The sequence below is a fragment of the Nerophis lumbriciformis genome, linkage group LG39 (genome assembly GCF_033978685.3).
Source record: "Nerophis lumbriciformis linkage group LG39, RoL_Nlum_v2.1, whole genome shotgun sequence".
Taxonomy (NCBI): Eukaryota; Metazoa; Chordata; class Actinopteri; order Syngnathiformes; family Syngnathidae; genus Nerophis; species Nerophis lumbriciformis.
The window spans coordinates 3,796,199-3,817,500 of record NC_084586.2 but is presented as its reverse complement, the minus strand read 5'-3'; the positions used below and the strand labels follow the sequence as shown (position 1 = coordinate 3,817,500).

Below are 21,302 nucleotides of genomic sequence, written 5' to 3'. Positions count from 1 at the left end.
CAAGTTCGCCAACTGCCCAGCGGAACCCTTTCTGGACCTTCCGACGGGCGCCTATAGTCCCGATGACGTTGCTCTCGCCCGGCGGTCCACTTTGACGCGAAGCATGTAAATCCACCTGGCAGTAAATCCTCTAAAGCGGATCAGGTCCAGGACGCCTGGGGGATCATAATTATGGTTGCGAGGTCGTGTGCGGCTGGACGCGAAGAACTGGACTTGACCTGAACGATTCTGGGGGGATCTTCTGGAGGCTCCTGGAGGACCATGACCCACGCAGGGGACGTCCAGGTAGGACATTTTTAAATTTTTTTCAAATTAATGCACAACAATATAAAAAATACATAATTTTCTACCTTTATTGGGTTATAATGTTATTGTTTGGAAAATGCCTTATGTATTAGGACCCCCTTAGGGTGCAAACGTCCATCCAGATCCTTTTATTCTAGGCCTGACTAAAAATTCAACTACTTATTCTACATAAAGGGGTTGGTACAAACAATAAAAACATGAGCATTGAGAGAGATTGAGCTACCTAAAAGACTAAAATTGCCGCCTGTCTCTCATGCTTGTTGAATACCTGGACGAGTATCGAAACTGAAAGTTAACTTGACGTCTATCTGTTTCCAGTCTGGTACTTCATGACACCATTAACAATAGTAATAATAATAATAATTAAAGCTGCAAGCAGCGTTGGACGGGCCCGCGTATTTGGCAGGTGCTAGTCCTAAGTTTCCCAATACTTTCGTGTACTTGTAGTCTGAAGTGTCCCAAGACTATTGTCTAGTGTACCTACCTTGTCTGCATTGTGTGGGCACGTTGGTGGTTCCTGCTTTTACGCAGCCATCTTAAAAAAACAGCATTGCAGCAGCATCAGCGCAGCGGGTCTTTGAAGGGTCATAAAATCAAAACCGGAGCAGTTAATTAAAAAGCGCTTCTGTTGTTGTAATCACAAGGGTTCAATGTCTCTCCTGTGTTAGTTTGAAGGCGAAACGACAAAAGCGCTCAGAGGAGTTCGTTTTTGAAGGAAGGTGACCGGTTTTTACAAAAAAATTGTTTTGAAGGGGGAATAGCAAAATTCCTGTTGATTTTTGCTGGGGGTTGTCAATTTATGAAATGTAGGTCTAAGTGAGACCTACAGAGAGGTTTTTGTTTCATCTCTCTCCGACCTTCCCAGTGGGAGTTACAGGCAGTTTTGTCAGATTTTTCATCCGAGGAGCAGTTTTTTGTGCGTTTTATTAAAAAATTGCTGTAGAGCACAATTTTTAGATTTGGGGCTAGGTTTTTTCATTAGATCACAGTTTTAGCCAGTCCTGATATGTGTGTTCAGTTTGGTGAGTTTTGAAGCATGTTAAGGGGGTCAAATTAGAGCTCAAAGAGGCAAAAGTGACTGTTTTTAGTACTTTTTTGTCTTGAAGGGGGAATTGCCAACTTCCTGGTCTAAGTCAGGCCTACATAAAGGTTTTTGTTTCATGTCTCTCCGACCTTCCTAGTGGGAGTTACAGGCAGCGTAGTGTTTTCTTCTTCCTAGGGGGCGCTAGAGCGCAATTTTGAGTTTTGGGGTTTGGTTTTTTTATTAAAAGGCAATTTTCGCAGGTCCTGATGTGTGGGTCGAATATGGTGAGTTTTGAAGCATGTTAAGTGGGTCAAATTAGTGCTCGAAGAGGCGGCGGAAGAAGAAAGAAAGAAAGAATAATAAAACCTTACAATAACAATAGGTCCTTATGTCCCATTGCATAAGGACTCCCTGTGGGAGTCCTTTTGCAATGGGCCATTGCGGGCCCTAATAATATATGTGTATTTGCAAGGTGCATTCATCGTGTGTATCTGGCGGGTATCGAAACTAAAAGTTAACTTGACGTCTTCACTCTCTCCCCAGGCTGGTACTTCATGACACCATTAATGATAATACCAATTAAAGCTGCAAGCAGCATTGGTCGGGCCCGCGTATTTGGCAGGTGCTAGTCCTAACTGTCCCAATACTTTTGTCCAGTGATAGTCATAAGTGTCCCAATACTTTTGTCTACTTTTAGTCTGAAGTGTCCCAAGACTTTTGTCTAGTGTACCTACCTTGTCTGCATTGTGTGGGCACGTTGGTGCTTCCTGCTTTTAAGCAGCCATCTTAAAAAAACAGCAGCGCAGCGGGTCTTTGAAGGGTCATAAAATCAAAACCGGAGCAGTTAGAAAAAAAGCGCTTCTGTCATTGTAATCACAAGGGTTCAATCTCTCTCCTGTGTTAGTTTGAAAGCGAAACGACAAACGCGCTCAGAGGAGTTCGTTTTTGAAAGAAGGTGACCGGTTTTTACAAAAAAAAATTTTTGAAGGGGGAATAGCAAACTTCCTGTTGATTTTTGCTGGGGGTTGTCAATTTATGAAATGTAGGTCTAAGTGAGCCCTACATAGAGGTTTTTCTTTCATGTCTCTCCGACCTTTCCAGTGGGAGTTACAGGCAGTTTTTGTCAGTTTTTTCATCCGAGGAGCAGTTTTTTGTGCGTTTCATTAAAAAATTGCGCTAGAGCACAATTTTGAGATTTGGGGTTAGGTTTTTTTATTAGATCGCAATTTTTGCCAGTCCTGATGTGTGTCTTCAGTTTGGTGAGTTTTGAAGCATGTTAAGGGGGTCAAATTACAGCTCAAAGAGGCAAAAGTGACTGTTTTTAGTACTTTTTTGTCTTGAAGGGGGAATTGCCAACTTCCTGTTGATTTTTGCCCGATGATATACAATTATGAAAACTAGGTCTAAGTCAGACCTACATACAGGTTTTTGTTTCATGTCCCTCCGATCTTCCTAGTGGGAGATATAGGCAGTCTAGTTTTTTTCCCCCTAGGGGGCGCTAGAGCGCAATTTTGAGTTTTGAGGGGTTTTTTTTTAAAAAAAAGGTAATTTTCGCAGGTCCTGATGTGTGGGTCAAATATGGTGAGTTTTGAAGCATGTTAAGTGGGTCAAATTACAGTTTAATGTGGCGGCGGAAGAATAAAGAATAAAGAATAAAACCTTACAAATTCAATAGGTCCTTATGTCCCATTGCATAAGGACTCCCTGTGGGAGTCCTTATGCAATGGGCCATGCGGGCCCTAATAATATATATGTGTGAGATAAAAACAAAACAAAACATTGTGTTCATCGTTTCTGAGCAGAACCAAGGCCATAGCCAGTCGTTTCTAAAGCCCACTATTTTGACCGAAAGAGGGAAAATATTCCCTTAACATATGACAAAATCAAAACAAAATGTGCAAAATTTAAAAAAAAAAAACCTTTTAAAAATGATTTCTCATGTATTGTGAACCTATGACTTAGTGTACTTTTCTATGTAGCTAAATTGTTTACTTCAGTTTTGTTGTTATTGTGCTCTCAGACTGCAGTATTGATCAATTGGGACACTTATTACGTATGTCTAGCTTGTGTGCTAATGTATGCTTAGCTGTGGTGTAGCTGCTAGCTCCGAGTTGCCTATAGCCGAGCATCTTTACCTTTTGAAAAATAGAAGAAATTGTGTGCTTATTGGAGGACATTGAGATGTTAACTTTGCACAAGTAAACACGCTGCGGGACTGCTTGTATCGCACGTGATATCACACCCAAGCAAATACGCTGCGGGACTGCTCGTATTGCACGTGATATCACACACAAGTATACACGCTGCGGGACTGCTTGTATCGCACGTGATATCACACACAAGGAAACACGCTGCGGGACTGCTCGTATTGCACGTGATATCACACACAAGTAAACACGCTGCGGCACTGCTCGTACCGCACGTGATATCACACATAAGTAAACACGCTGCGGGACTGCTTGTATCGCACGTGATATCACACACAAGGAAACACGCTGCGGGACTGCTCGTACCGCACGTGATATCACACATAAGTAAACACGCTGCGGGACTGCTTGTATCACACGTGCTATCACACACAAGCAAACACGCCGCGGGACTGCTCGTATCGCACGTGATATCACACACAAGCAAACACGCTGCGGGACTGCTCATGTCGCACATGATATCACACACATGTAAACACGCTGCGGGACTGCTTATATCGCACGTGCTATCACACACAAGCAAACACGCCGCGGGACTGCTCGTATCGCACGTAATATCACACACAAGCAAACACGCTGCGGGACTGCTTGTATCGCATGTGATATCACACATAAGTAAACACGCTGCGGGACTGCTTGTATTGCACATGATATCACACACAAGTAAACACGCTGCGGCACTGCTCGTACCGCACGTGATATCACACATAAGTAAACACGCTGCGGGACTGCTTGTATTGCACATGATATCACACACAAGTAAACACGCTGCGGCACTGCTCGTACTGCACGTGATATCACACATAAGTAAACACGCTGCGGGACTGCTTGTATTGCACATGATATCACACACAAGTAAACACGCTGCGGCACTGCTCGTACCGCACGTGATATCACACATAAGTAAACACGCCGCGGGACTGCTTGTATCACACGTGCTATCACACACAAGCAAACACGCCGCGGGACTGCTCGTATCGCACGTGATATCACACACAAGCAAACACGCTGCGGGACTGCTCATGTCGCACATGATATCACACACATGTAAACACGCTGCGGGACTGCTTATATCGCACGTGCTATCACACACAAGCAAGCACGCCGCGGGACTGCTCGTATCGCAAGTAATATCACACACAAGCAAACACGCTGCGGGACTGCTTGTATCGCACGTAATATCACACACAAGCAAACACGCTGCGGGACTGCTCGTATTGCACGTGATATCACACACAAGTAAACACGCTTACAGGACTGCTCGTATCGCTCATGACATGCAAGCATATACCACATACCGTACTTGTGTAAAAAAAAAAAAATATATATATAAAATAAATAGAAATAATAATATAGAACACAAATGATAAAATATAAAAATTATAAAATATTAAATATATTTATATAACATATTTATATTGTAGCTGAGATAGGCTCCAGCGCCCCCGCGACCCCGAAGGGGATAAGCGGTAGAAAATGGATGTATGTATGTATGTGTGTATATATATATATATATATATATATGTATGTGTATGTGTGGGAAAAAATCACAAGACTATTTCATCTCTACAGGCCTGTTTCATGAGGGGGGGTACCCTCAATCATCAGGAGATTTTAATGGGAGCATTCGCATACCATGGTTTATATAGGGCACAGAGTGGGTGGGTACAGGCTGGCCTAGGGGCGTGGTGATTGGCTCATGTGTTACCTAGGAGGTGTTTCCGTCTATGGCGGCATGTTACAATTTCGCTGCGCTTGTTGAGGGATGACAGGTCTGGACGGTAAATAATAAACAGTTTCTCTTTCAAGCATAGGTTGCATCTTTTATTACCACTATTGTAAGGTGTGCTGGATGCAAGAATTTGCCATGTTATTGAATATTCAACATTATTGTCTTTGAGGTCCCAAATGTGTTTGCTGAGTTCTGTGGTATTCCGCAGGTTTTTGTTCCTGAAAGAAGCCTTGTGATTGTTCCATCTGGTTTTGAATTCACCCTCGGTTAATCCTACATATGTGTCGGATGTGTTAATGTCCTTGCGTATTACCTTAGATTGGTAGACAACTGATGTTTGTAAGCACCCCCCCTCAACGGGGGGTGCTTAACTGTTTATTATTTACCGTCCAGACCTGTCATCCCTCAACAAGCGCAGCGAAATTGTAACAACATGCCGCCATAGACGGAAACACCTCCTAGGTAACACATGAGCCAATCACCACGCCCCTAGGCCAGCCTGTACCCACCCACTCTGTGCCCTATATAAACCATGGTATGCGAATGCTCCCATTAAAATCTCCTGATGATTGAGGGTACCCCCCCTCATGAAACAGGCCTGTAGAGATGAAAGACTCGGCCGCCATATTTGTTGACATTTTCTGATGGAAAGAAAAAGTTCCTTTTTTAAAACGGGAGCAAGAAGCTCCCAAACAAATCCTCTCATGCCACTTCCTGCTCAGAGGTCACTTCCTGTCATCCCGCTTTTACGTAACGTGGATTTAGTGGCCCTCGTGTGTGAATGTTGTCTGTCTATCTGTGTTGGCCCTGTGATGTGGTGGTGACTTGTCCAGGGTGTACACTGACTGACATAATATGCTAATGCTAACGCTAACATACCATGCTAACACTGATATAATATGATAATGCTAACAATAACATACCATGATAACAATAACATAACATGCTAAGACATGGTATGTTATTGTTAGCATTAGCATACTATACCAATGTTATCATAGTATATTTTTGTTACCAAGGTATATTTGTCTTAGCATGTTATTATGTTGTTGTTAACATGGTATGTTATTGTTAGCACAATATTTTTAGCATGGTATGGTATTCTTAGCAGGGTGGGTTTTGGTTAGTGTGGTATGTTATTGTTAGCATGGTATAGTTGTGTTAGCATGGTATGTTATTGTTAGCATGGTACATTAGCGATAGCATGGTATGTTTTTGTTAGCATGGCACATTTTTGTTAGCAAGGTATATTTGTGTTTAGCATGGTATGTTATTGTTAGCATGGTATGTTATTGTTAGCATGGTGTATTTTGTTAGCAAGGTATATTAGTGTTAGCATGGTATAGTTGTGTTAGCATGGCACATTTTTGTTAGCAAGGTATATTTGTGTTTAGCATGGTATGTTATTGTTAGCATGGTATGTTATTGTTAGCATGGTGTATTTTGTTAGCAAGGTATATTAGTGTTAGCATGGTATAGTTGTGTTAGCATGGTACATAAGTGTTAGCATGGTATGCTTTTGTTAGCCTGGCATGTTATTGTTAGCATGGTACATTTTTGTTAGCAAGGTATATTTGTGTTTAGCATGGTATGTTAGTGTTAGCATGGTATGTCATTGTTAGCATGGTGTATTTTTTAGCATGGTGTATTTTGTTAGCAAGGTATATTTGTCTTAGCATGTTATTATGTTGTTGTTAACATGGTATGTTATTGTTAGCACAATATTTTTAGCATGGTATGGTATTCTTAGCAGGGTGGGTTTTGGTTAGTGTGGTATGTTATTGTTAGCATGGTATAGTTGTGTTAGCATGGTATGTTATTGTTAGCATGGTACATTAGCGATAGCATGGTATGTTTTTGTTAGCATGGCACATTTTTGTTAGCAAGGTATATTTGTGTTTAGCATGGTATGTTATTGTTAGCATGGTATGTTTTTGTTAGCATGGTGTATTTTGTTAGCAAGGTATATTAGTGTTAACATGGCATAGTTGTGTTAGCGTGGTACATAAGTGTTAGCATGGTATGTTTTTGTTAGCCTGGTATGTTATTGTTAGCATGGTACATTTTTGTTATCAAGGTATATTTGTGTTTAGCATGGTACATTAGTGTTAGCATGGTATATATTTGTTAGCATGGTATGTTATTGTTAGCACGGTACATTTTTCTTAGCAATGTATATTTGTGTTTAGCATGGTATGTTAGTGTTAGCATGGTATGTTATTGTTAGCACAATATTTTTAGCATGGTATGGTATTCTTAGCAGGGTGGGTTTTGGTTAGTGTGGTATTTTATTGTTAGCATTGTATAGTTGTGTTAGCATGGTAACATTAATGTTAGCATGATATGTTATTGTTAGCATGGTACATTTTTGTTAGCAAGGTATATTTGTGTTTAGCATGGTATGTCATTGTTAGCATGCTGTATTTTTTAGCATGGTGTATTTTGTTAGCAAGGTATATTAGTGTTAACATGGCATAGTTGTGTTAGCGTGGTACATAAGTGTTAGCATGGTATATATTTGTTAGCCTGGTATGTTATTGTTAGCATGGTATATTTTTGTTAGTATGGTATATTTTTGTTAGCAAGGTATATTTGTGTTAGTATGGTCTTCTAAGGGGCGCCCCAAGGAGAAGGGGGAAAAAATATAGAATTTTTGTACTCTGCGCTCATAGTTAGAAAAGTGTCTTCCCCAGCGTGATCCCACACATTAGTCTCCAATGTCTGGTGAAGGAGGTGTGTTGTCCCAGCAGCATGTTCCTTCCGGTCCTAGCGACACGTTGCTAAAAAGCTCTTTGAGAAAAACCAATTAAGACAAAGTTACTAATCCTCCGGGACACGCTGGAAGTGTTCAAAGCAGCACGTGTCCTGTCTCGTGGACACACCGCATGCTTTTTGTCCATGGTATTGGTATGGTATTGTCAGCATTATCATATTATGTCTCTGTTAGCAGGGTATGTTAGGGTTAGCGTGGTACGTTAGTGTTAGCATGGTATGTTATTGTTAGCATTAGCATATTATGTCAGTGTTAACATGGTATGGTATTGTATATGTCAGTCAGTGTTAGCATGGTATGTTAGGGTAAGCATCGTATGTTAGTGTTAGCATGGTATGCTAGGGTTAGCATGGTATGTTAGTGTTTGCATGGTATGTTATTATAATCATGATCATCATATGTCAGTGTTAACGTGGTATGATATTGTTAGCATAGTATGTTAGTGCTAGCATGGTATGTTAGTGTTAGCATTAGCATATTATGTCAGTCAGTGTTAGCACTGTATGCTATGGTTAGCATGGTATGTAATTATTATCATTATTATATTATGGCAGTGTTAACATTGTATGGTATTGTTAGCATATATAATGTTAGTGCTAGCATGGTATGGTATTGTTAGCATGGTATGTTAGTGTTAGCATTAGCATATTATGTCAGTGTTAGCATTGTATGCTTGTATGTTATTATTAGCATTATCATATTATATTAGTGTTAACACGGTATGGTATTGTTAGCATAGTATGTTAGTGTTAGCATGGTATGTCAATGTTAGTATGGTGTGTTATTGTTAGCATTAGCATATTATGTCAGTGTTAGCATTGTATGCTAGGGTTAGCATGGTATGTTAGTGTTAGCATGGTATGTTGTATTATCATTATCATATGTCAGTGTTAACATGGTATGTTATTGTTAGCATGGTATGTTAGTGTTAGCATTAGCATATTAAGTCAGTCAGTGTTAGCATTGTATGTTAGAGTCGGCATGGTATGTTATTAGTATTATATTATGTCAGTGTTTTAACATGGTATGGTATTGTTAGCATAGTATGTTAGTGTTAGCATGGTATGTTAATGTGAGCATGGTATGTAATTGTTAGCATTAGCATAGTATGTTAGTGCTAGCATGGTATGGTATTGTTAGCATGGTATGTTAGTGTTAGCATTAGCATATTATGTCAGTCAGTGTTAGCATTGTATGCTTGTTTGTTATTAGCATTATCATATTATATTAGTGTTAACACGGTATGGTATTGTTAGCATAGTATGTTAGTGTTAGCATGGTATGGTATTGTTAGCATGGTATGTCAATGTTAGTATGGTGTGTTATTGTTAGCATTAGCATATTATGTCAGTGTTAGCATTGTATGCTAGGGTTAGCATGGTATGTTAGTGTTAGCATGGTATGTTGTATTATCATTATCATATGTCAGTGTTAACATGGTATGTTATTGTTAGCATGGTATGTTAGTGTTAGCATTAGCATATTAAGTCAGTCAGTGTTAGCATTGTATGTTAGGGTCGGCATGGTATGTTATTATTAGTATTATATTATGTCAGTGTTTTAACATGGTATGGTATTGTATATGTCAGTCAGTGTTAGCATGGTATGTTAGGGTAAGCATCGTATGTTAGTGTTAGCATTTGCATATTATATCAGCCAGTGTTAGCATGGTATGCTAGGGTTAGCATGGTATGTTAGTGTTTGCATGGTATGTTATTATAATCATGATCATAATATGTCAGTGTTAACGTGGTATGATATTGTTAGCATAGTATGTTAGTGCTAGCATGGTATGTTAGTGTTAGCATTAGCATATTATGTCAGTCAGTGTTAGCACTGTATGCTATGGTTAGCATGGTATGTTATTATTATCATTATTATATTATGGCAGTGTTAACATTGTATGGTATTGTTAGCATATATAATGTTAGTGCTAGCATGGCATGGTATTGTTAGCATGGTATGTTAGTGTTAGCATTAGCATATTATGTCAGTCAGTGTTAGCATTGTATGCTTGTATGTTATTATTAGCATTGTCATATTATATTAGTGTTAACACGGTATGGTATTGTTAGCATAGTATGTTAGTGTTAGCATGGTATGTCAATGTTAGTATGGTGTGTTATTGTTAGCATTAGCATATTATGTCAGTGTTAGCATTGTATGCTAGGGTTAGCATGGTATGTTAGTGTTAGCATGGTATGTTGTATTATCATTATCATATGTCAGTGTTAACATGGTATGTTATTGTTAGCATGGTATGTTAGTGTTAGCATTAGCATATTAAGTCAGTCAGTGTTAGCATTGTATGTTAGGGTCGGCATGGTATGTTATTATTAGTATTATATTATGTCAGTGTTTTAACATGGTATGGTATTGTTAGCATAGTATGTTAGTGTTAGCATGGTATGTTAATGTGAGCATGGTATGTAATTGTTAGCATTAGCATAGTATGTTAGTGCTAGCATGGTATGGTATTGTTAGCATGGTATGTTAGTGTTAGCATTAGCATATTATGTCAGTCAGTGTTAGCATTGTATGCTTGTATGTTATTATTAGCATTATCATATTATATTAGTGTTAACACGGTATGGTATTGTTAGCATAGTATGTTAGTGTTAGCATGGTGTGGTATTGTTAGCATGGTATGTCAATGTTAGTATGGTGTGTTATTGTTAGCATTAGCATATTATGTCAGTGTTAGCATTGTATGCTAGGGTTAGCATGGTATGTTAGTGTTAGCATGGTATGTTGTATTATCATTATCATATGTCAGTGTTAACATGGTATGCTATTGTTAGCATGGTATGTTAGTGTTAGCATTAGCATATTAAGTCAGTCAGTGTTAGCATTGTATGTTAGGGTCGGCATGGTATGTTATTATTAGTATTATATTATGTCAGTGTTTTAACATGGTATGGTATTGTTAGCATAGTATGTTAGTGTTAGCATGGTATGTTAATGTGAGCATGGTATGTAATTGTTAGCATTAGCATAGTATGTTAGTGCTAGCATGGTATGGTATTGTTAGCATGGTATGTTAGTGTTAGCATTAGCATATTATGTCAGTCAGTGTTAGCATTGTATGCTTGTATGTTATTATTAGCATTATCATATATTAGTGTTAACACGGTATGGTATTGTTAGCATAGTATGTTAGTGTTAGCATGGTATGGTATTGTTAGCATGGTATGTCAATGTTAGTATGGTGTGTTATTGTTAGCATTAGCATATTATGTCAGTGTTAGCATTGTATGCTAGGGTTAGCATGGTATGTCAGTGTTAGCATGGTATGTTGTATTATCATTATCATATGTCAGTGTTAACATGGTATGTTATTGTTAGCATGGTATGTTAGTGTTAGCATTAGCATATTAAGTCAGTCAGTGTTAGCATTGTATGTTAGGGTCGGCATGGTATGTTATTATTAGTATTATATTATGTCAGTGTTTTAACATGGTATGGTATTGTATATGTCAGTCAGTGTTAGCATGGTATGTAATTGTTAGCATTAGCATAGTATGTTAGTGCTAGCATGGTATGGTATTGTTAGCATGGTATGTTAGTGTTAGCATTAGCATATTATGTCAGTCAGTGTTAGCATTGTATGCTTGTACGTTATTATTAGCATTGTCATATTATATTAGTGTTAACACGGTATGGTATTGTTAGCATAGTATGTTAGTGTTAGCATGGTATGGTATTGTTAGCATGGTATGTCAATGTTAGTATGGTGTGTTATTGTTAGCATTAGCATATTATGTCAGTGTTAGCATTGTATGCTAGGGTTAGCATGGTATGTTAGTGTTAGCATGGTATGTTGTATTATCATTATCATATGTCAGTGTTAACATGGTATGTTATTGTTAGCATGGTATGTTAGTGTTAGCATTAGCATATTAAGTCAGTCAGTGTTAGCATTGTATGTTAGGGTCGGCATGGTATGTTATTATTAGTATTATATTATGTCAGTGTTTTAACATGGTATGGTATTGTTAGCATAGTATGTTAGTGTTAGCACGGTATGTTAATGTGAGCATGGTATGTAATTGTTAGCATTAGCATAGTATGTTAGTGCTAGCATGGTATGGTATTGTTAGCATAGTATGTTAGCATTAGCATGGTATGTTATTGTTAGCATTATCATATTACGTCATTGTTAACATTGTATGTTAGGGTTAGAACGCTATGTTGGTATTAGCACGGTATGGTATTGTTAGCATGGAAGTTTTTTGTTAGCGGGGTATGTTATTGTTAGCGCAGTAGGTTATTGTTAGCATAGTAGGTTATTGTTTGCTACGTAGGCTGTTTTTAACACAGTAGGTTATTGTTAGCAAAGTAGGTTATTGTTAGGTTATGGTTAGCATGGTGCGTTAGTGTTAGCATGGTATGTTATTGTTACCATGATATATGTGTGTTAGCATGGTATATTTATGTTAGCATGGTATATTTTTGTTAGCATGGTATATTTTTTGTTAGTGTGGTATATTTTTTAGCAGGGTACATTTGTGTTAGCATAGTATGTTAGTGTCAGGTTCAAACACTGATGACATCTATGCTATGCTAACATTGACATAATATGATAATGCTAATAATAACATACCATGCTAACACTAACATACCATGCTAACACTGACTGACATAATATGCTAATGCTAACACTAACATACCATGCTAACAATACCATACCATGTTAACACTGATATAATATGATAATGCTAACAATAACATACCATGATAACAATAACATAACATGCTAAGACATGGTATGTTATTGTTAGCATTAGCATACTATATCAATGTTATCATAGTATATTTTTTTAGTAACAAGACAAGAAGCAAGGAGGCCCTGCGATGAGGTGGCGACTTGTCCAGGGTGTACCCCGCCTTCCGCCCGATTGTAGCTGAGATAGGCTGGAGAAGCAAGGAATTAAACAGAGACAGAATTAAATTCGGCTCAATTGAGGAGAGACGCGTGGACACTGTACCCTTGCACAGTGTCGTCCCACGCCCCTGACGAAAGATTGTACGCCTCCTCTTTTACTTGGACTTTCCCTAATTACATGGCAACAGCTGTTTCTAAGGGAGGGGGGTCGTAAACAGCCATCGCCTTTGGTTACAGAACAGGTCGTAAAACAGTTCACAGAAAAGGTCCCTGGAGGGGAGTCGGGTCCTGCTTCCTCTTCGCTTTGTAGTTCTCGGGGTCAAGACAATATTTTTCTGTTGATTACAATACATGAAAGAAACAGAACACCTTCATGTTGCTTCCCATCCTACACAGTGGAGTTTTGCAAGCCTTCTTCTTGGTAGGTTCAAAGACAGCTTTTGTCCTCTTAGATAAACATTCTATGATAGTGTGTTTATTCCGCACTAATGATGTCAGACTATTGTGGCCCGTGCAGGTGGCAGGTGGGGTACATGGTGGTGACTCTCTCACGTCCTAACAAGCAGAATGAATCCCTATGGCTCCGCCCTCAATCGCAGCCAATCGCTGGCGAGCGGCCTGGAGAAGTGGACCAAAGCGCCGCACTCGCGCAGCAGCAGCACGCTGTCCTCGCGGCACTCCCGACAGGTCACATGACCACCTTGGCAATGTTTCCCGCCCCGCGGCAAAATCAATAGAGTTCTTTGTCCTGACAGGTGATCAAAGATTGGGAAGTGATCGATGACGCCCAGCTGGACGTCAACGCTGCGGGAGAACTCGGCACTCCTGGAATGTGTGAAGGTTATCTGCTCAAGAGGAGGAAGTGGCCGCTCAAAGGATGGCACAAGGTGACAACGTTTGACATCTTTTTCTGTGCCAGTTCTTCAAGAAGAAAATGTTTTTTTTGTCATCAACAGCGATACTTTGTCCTGGAGGGAGGGATCTTGAGGTACTGCAGAAACCAACAAGATGTAGGTGCACTTTTTCATAACTTACTTACAGCCAGCATGTGATGCTAACATGTAATAGCAACATTTGATGCTAACATATAATAGCAACATGTGATGCTAACATGTAATAGCAACATGTGATGCTAACATGTAATAGCAACATTTGATGCTAACATATAATAGCAACATGTGATGCTAACATGTAATAGCAACATGCGATGCTAACATGTAATAGCAACATTTGATGCTAACATATAATAGCAACATGTGATGCTAACATGTAATAGCAACATTTGGTGCTAACATGTGATGCTAACATGTAATAGCAACATGCGATGCTAACATGTAATAGCAACATTTGATGCTAACATATAATAGCAACATGTGATGCTAACATGTAATAGCAACATGCGATGCTAACATGTAATAGCAACATTTGATGCTAACATATAATAGCAACATGTGATGCTAACATGTAATAGCAACATGCGATGCTAACATGTAATAGCAACATTTCATGCTAACATGTAATAATAACATGTGATGCTAACATGTAATAGCAACATGCGATGCTAACATGTAATAGCAACATTTGATGCTAACATATAATAGCAACATGTGATGCTAACATGTAATAGCAACATTTGGTGCTAACATGTGATGCTAACATGTAATAGCAACATGCGATGCTAACATGTAATAGCAACATTTGATGCTAACATATAATAGCAACATGTGATGCTAACATGTAATAGCAACATGCGATGCTAACATGTAATAGCAACATTTGATGCTAACATATAATAGCAACATGTGATGCTAACATGTAATAGCAACATGCGATGCTAACATGTAATAGCAACATTTGATGCTAACATGTAATAGCAACATTTCATGCTAACATGTAATAATAACATGTGATGCTAACATGTAATAGCAACATGCGATGCTAACATGTAATAGCAACATTTGATGCTAACATATAATAGCAACATGTGATGCTAACATGTAATAGCAACATTTGGTGCTAACATGTGATGCTAACATGTAATAGCAACATGTGATGCTAACATGTAATAGCAACATGTGATGCTAACATATAATAGCAACATGTGATGCTAACATGTAATAGAAACATTTGATGCTAACATGTGATGCTAACATGTAATAGCAACATTTGATGCTAACATATAATAGCAACATGCGATGCTAACATGTAATAGCAACATTTGGTGCTAACATATAATAGCAACATGTGATGCTAACATGTAATAGCAACATTTGGTGCTACCATGTGATGCTAACATGTAATAGCAACATTTGATGCTAACATATAATAGCAACATGCGATGCTAACATGTAATAGCAACATTTGATGCTAACATATAATAGCAACATGTGATGCTAACATGTAATAGCAACATTTGGTGCTAACATGTAATAGCAACATGCGATGCTAACATATAATAGCAACATGTGATGCTAACATGTAATAGCAACATTTGGTGCTAACATGTAATAGCAACATTTGATGCTAACATATAATAGCAACATGTGATGCTAACATGTAATAGCAATATTTGGTGCTAACATATAATAGCAACATGTGATGCTAACATGTAATAGCAACATTTGGTGCTAACATGTGATGCTAACATGTAATAACAACATTTGATGCTAACATATAATAGCAACATGTGATGCTAACATGTAATAGCAACATTTGGTGCTAACATGTGATGCTAACATGTAATAGCAAGATTTGATGCAAACATGTAATAGCAACATTTGGTGCTAACGTGTGATGCTAACATGTAATAGCAACATTTGGTGCTAACATGTGATGCTAACATGTAATAGCAACATTTGATGCTAACATATAATAGCAACATGCGATGCTAACATGTAATAGCAACATTTGATGCTAACATATAATAGCAACATGTGATGCTAACATGTAATAGCAACATTTGGTGCTAACATGTGATGCTAACATGTAATAGCAACATTTGATGCTAACATATAATAGCAACATGTGATGCTAACATGTAATAGCAATATTTGGTGCTAACATATAATAGCAACATGTGATGCTAACATGTAATAGCAACATTTGGTGCTAACATGTGATGCTAACATGTAATAGCAACATGCGATGCTAACATATAATAGCAACATGTGATGCTAACATGTAATAGCAACATTTGATGCTAACATATAATAGCAACATGTGATGCTAACATGTAATAGCAACATTTGGTGCTAACATGTGATGCTAACATGTAATAGCAACATTTGATGCTAACATATAATAGCAACATGTGATGCTAACATGTAATAGCAACATTTGGTGCTAACATATAATAGCAACATGTGATGCTAACATGTAATAGCAACATTTGGTGCTAACATGTGATGCTAACATGTAATAGCAACATTTGATGCTAACATATAATAGCAACATGTGATGCTATCATGTAATAGCAACATTTGGTGCTAACATGTGATGCTAACATGTAATAGCAACATTTGATGCTAACATATAATAGCAACATGTGATGCTAACATGTAATAGCAATATTTGGTGCTAACATATAATAGCAACATGTGATGCTAACATGTAATAGCAACATTTGGTGCTAACATGTGATGCTAACATGTAATAGCAACATTTGGTGCTAACATATAATAGCAACATGTGATGCTAACATGTAATAGCAACATTTGGTGCTAACATGTGATGCTAACATGTAATAGCAAGATTTGATGCGAACATGTAATAGCAACATTTGGTGCTAACGTGTGATGCTAACATGTAATAGCAACATTTGGTGCTAACATGTAATAGTAACATGTGATGCTAACATGTAATAGCAACATTTGATGCTAGCATGTAATAGTAACATGTGATGCTAACATGTAATAGCGACATTTGGTACTAACATGTGATGCTAACATGTAATAGCAACATGAGATGCTAACATGTAATAGTAACATTTCATGCTAACATGTAATAATAACATGTGATGCTAACATATAATAGCAACATTTGATGCTAACATGTAATAGCAACATGTAATAACATGTGATGCTAGCATGTAATAGCAACATTTCATGCTAACATGTAATAATAACATGTGATGCTAACATGTAATAGCAACATGTAATAATAACATGTGATGCTAACATGTAATAGTAACATGTGATAATAACATGTAATAGCAACATTTGGTGCTAACATGTAATAGTAACATGTGATGCTGACATGTAATAGCAACATGTGATGCTAACATGTAATAGCAACATTTCATGCTAACATGTAATAATATGTGATGCTAACATGTAATAGCAACATGCGATGCTAACATGTAATAGCAACATTTGATGCTAACATATAATAGCAACATGTGATGCTAACATGTAATGGCAACATTTGGTGCTAACATGTGATGCTAACATGTAATAGCAACATTTGATGCTAACATATAATAGCAACATGTGATGCTAACATGTAATAGCAATATTTGGTGCTAACATATAATAGCAACATGTGATGCTAACATGTAATAGCAACATTTGGTGCTAACATGTGATGCTAACATGTAATAGCAACATTTGATGCTAACATATAATAGCAACATGTGATGCTAACATGTAATAGCAACATTTGGTGCTAACATGTGATGCTAACATGTAATAGCAAGATTTGATGCTAACATGTAATAGCAACATTTGGTGCTAACGTGTGATGCTAACATGTAATAGCAACATTTGGTGCTAACATGTAATAGTAACATGTGATGCTAACATGTAATAGCAACATTTGATGCTAGCATGTAATAGTAACATGTGATGCTAACATGTAATAGCGACATTTGGTGCTAACATGTGATGCTAACATGTAATAGCAACATGAGATGCTAACATGTAATAGTAACATTTCATGCTAACATGTAATAATAACATGTGATGCTAACATATAATAGCAACATTTGATGCTAACATGTAATAGCAACATGTAATAACATGTGATGCTAGCATGTAATAGCAACATTTCATGCTAACATGTAATAATAACATGTGATGCTAACATGTAATAGCAACATGTAATAATAACATGTGATGCTAACATGTAATAGTAACATGTGATGCTAACATGTAATAGCAACATTTGGTGCTAACATGTAATAGTAACATGTGATGCTGACATGTAATAGCAACATGTGATGCTAACATGTAATAGCAACATGTGATGCTAACATGTAATAGTAACATGTGATGCTAACATGTAATAGCAACATTTCATGCTAACATGTAATAATAACATGTGATGCTAACATGTAATAGCAACATGCGATGCTAACATGTAATAGCAACATGCGATGCTAACATGTAATAGCAACATTTGATGCTAACATATAATAGTAACATGTGATGCTAACATGTAATAGCAACATTTGATGCTAACATATAATAGCAACATGTGATGCTAACATGTAATAGCAATATTTGGTGCTAACATATAATAGCAACATGTGATGCTAACATGTAATAGCAACATTTGGTGCTAACATGTGATGCTAACATGTAATAGCAACATTTGATGCTAACATATAATAGCAACATGTGATGCTAACATGTAATAGCAACATTTGGTGCTAACATGTGATGCTAACATGTAATAGCAAGATTTGATGCTAACATGTAATAGCAACATTTGGTGCTAACGTGTGATGCTAACATGTAATAGCAACATTTGGTGCTAACATGTAATAGTAACATGTGATGCTAACATGTAATAGCAACATTTGATGCTAGCATGTAATAGTAACATGTGATGCTAACATGTGATGCTAACATGTAATAGCGACATTTGGTGCTAACATGTGATGCTAACATGTAATAGCAACATGAGATGCTAACATGTAATAGGAACATTTCATGCTAACATGTAATAATAACATGTGATGCTAACATATAATAGCAACATTTGATGCTAACATGTAATACCAACATGTAATAACATGTGATGCTAGCATGTAATAGCAACATTTCATGCTAACATGTAATAATAACATGTGATGCTAACATGTAATAGCAACATGTAATAATAACATGTGATGCTAACATGTAATAGTAACATGTGATGCTAACATGTAATAGCAACATTTGGTGCTAACATGTAATAGCAACATGTGATGCTAACATGTAATAGCAACATTTGGTGCTAACATGTGATGCTAACATGTAATAGCAAGATTTGATGCTAACATGTAATAGCAACATTTGGTGCTAACGTGTGATGCTAACATGTAATAGCAACATTTGGTGCTAACATGTAATAGTAACATGTGATGCTAACATGTAATAGCAACATTTGATGCTAGCATGTAATAGTAACATGTGATGCTAACATGTGATGCTAACATGTAATAGCGACATTTGGTGCTAACATGTGATGCTAACATGTAATAGCAACATGAGATGCTAACATGTAATAGTAACATTTCATGCTAACATGTAATAATAACATGTGATGCTAACATATAATAGCAACATTTGATGCTAACATGTAATAGCAACATGTAATAACATGTGATGCTAGCATGTAATAGCAACATTTCATGCTAACATGTAATAATAACATGTGATGCTAACATGTAATAGCAACATGTAATAACATGTGATGCTAACATGTAATAGTAACATGTGATGCTAACATGTAATAGCAACATTTGATGCTAACATATAATAGCAACATGTGATGCTAACATGTAATAGCAACATTTGGTGCTAACATGTGATGCTAACATGTAATAGCAAGATTTGATGCTAACATGTAATAGCAACATTTGGTGCTAACGTGTGATGCTAACATGTAATAGCAACATTTGATGCTAGCATGTAATAGTAACATGTGATGCTAACATGTAATAGCAACATTTGATGCTAGCATGTAATAGTATATTGTGATGCTAACATGTAATAGCGACATTTGGTGCTAACATGTGATGCTAACATGTAATAGCAACATGAGATGCTAACATGTAATAGTAACATTTCATGCTAACATGTAATAATAACATGTGATGCTAACATATAATAGCAACATTTGATGCTAACATGTAATAGCAACATGTAATAACATGTGATGCTAGCATGTAATAGCAACATTTCATGCTAACATGTAATAATAACATGTGATGCTAACATGTAATAGCAACATGTAATAATAACATGTGATGCTAACATGTAATAGTAACATTTGGTGCTAACATGTAATAGTAACATGTGATGCTGACATGTAATAGCAACATGTGATGCTAACATGTAATAGCAACATTTCATACTAACATGTAATAATAACATGTGATGCTAACATGTAATAGCAACATATGATGCTAACATTTAATAGCAAAATTTCATGCTAACATGTAATAGCAACATGTGATGCTAACATGTAATAGTAACATGTGATGCTAACATGTAATTGCAACATTCAATGCTAATATGTGATGCTAACAAGTAATAGCAACATTTGATAACATATAATAGCAACATGTGATGCTAACATGTAATAGCAACATTTGATGCTAACATGTAATAGTAACATGTGATGCTAACATGTAATTGCAACATTCGATGCTAATATGTGATGCTAACAAGTAATAGCAACATTTCATGCTAACATGTAATAGTAATATGTGATGCTAACATGTTATTGCAACATTCGATGCTAATATGTGATGCTAACATGTAATAGCAACATTTGATGCTAACATGTAATAGTAACATGTGATGCTAACATGTAATAGCAATATTTGGTGCTAACATATAATGGCAACATGTGATGCTAACATGTAATAGCAACATTTGGTGCTAACATGTGATGCTAACATGTAATAGCAACATTTGATGCTAACATATAATAGCAACATGTGATGCTAACATGTAATAGCAACATTTGGTGCTAACATGTGATGCTAACATGTAATAGCAAGATTTGATGCTAACATGTAATAGCAACATTTGGTGCTAACGTGTGATGCTAACATGTAATAGCAACATTTGGTGCTAACATGTGATGCTAACATGTAATAGCAACATTTGATGCTAACATATAATAGCAACATGTGATGCTAACATGTAATAGCAACATTTGATGCTAACATATAATAGCAACATGTGATGCTAGCATGTAATAGCAACATTTGGTGCTAACATGTGATGCTAACATGTAATAGCAACATTTGATGCTAACATATAATAGCAACATGTGATGCTAACATGTAATAGCAATATTTGGTGCTAACATATAATAGCAACATGTGATGCTAACATGTAATAGCAACATTTGGTGCTAACATGTGATGCTAACATGTAATA

At 36.9% G+C, this 21,302-nt stretch overlaps 1 protein-coding gene across 1 annotated transcript in view; it reads left to right on the top strand.

The window, feature by feature from the left end:
* osbpl7 (oxysterol binding protein-like 7) overlaps nt 1–21,302 on the top strand; it is a 101,685-nt gene that overhangs the window by 235 nt on the left and 80,148 nt on the right. Inside the window, 4 exon segments of the mRNA XM_061931628.1 lie at nt 1–285; nt 13,426–13,614; nt 13,683–13,814; nt 13,884–13,937. The exon segment at nt 1–285 is cut by the window's left edge and continues 235 nt beyond it. Of these exon segments, the coding sequence (XP_061787612.1) occupies nt 13,495–13,614; nt 13,683–13,814; nt 13,884–13,937 (306 nt within the window). The 5' untranslated portion in view covers nt 1–285; nt 13,426–13,494.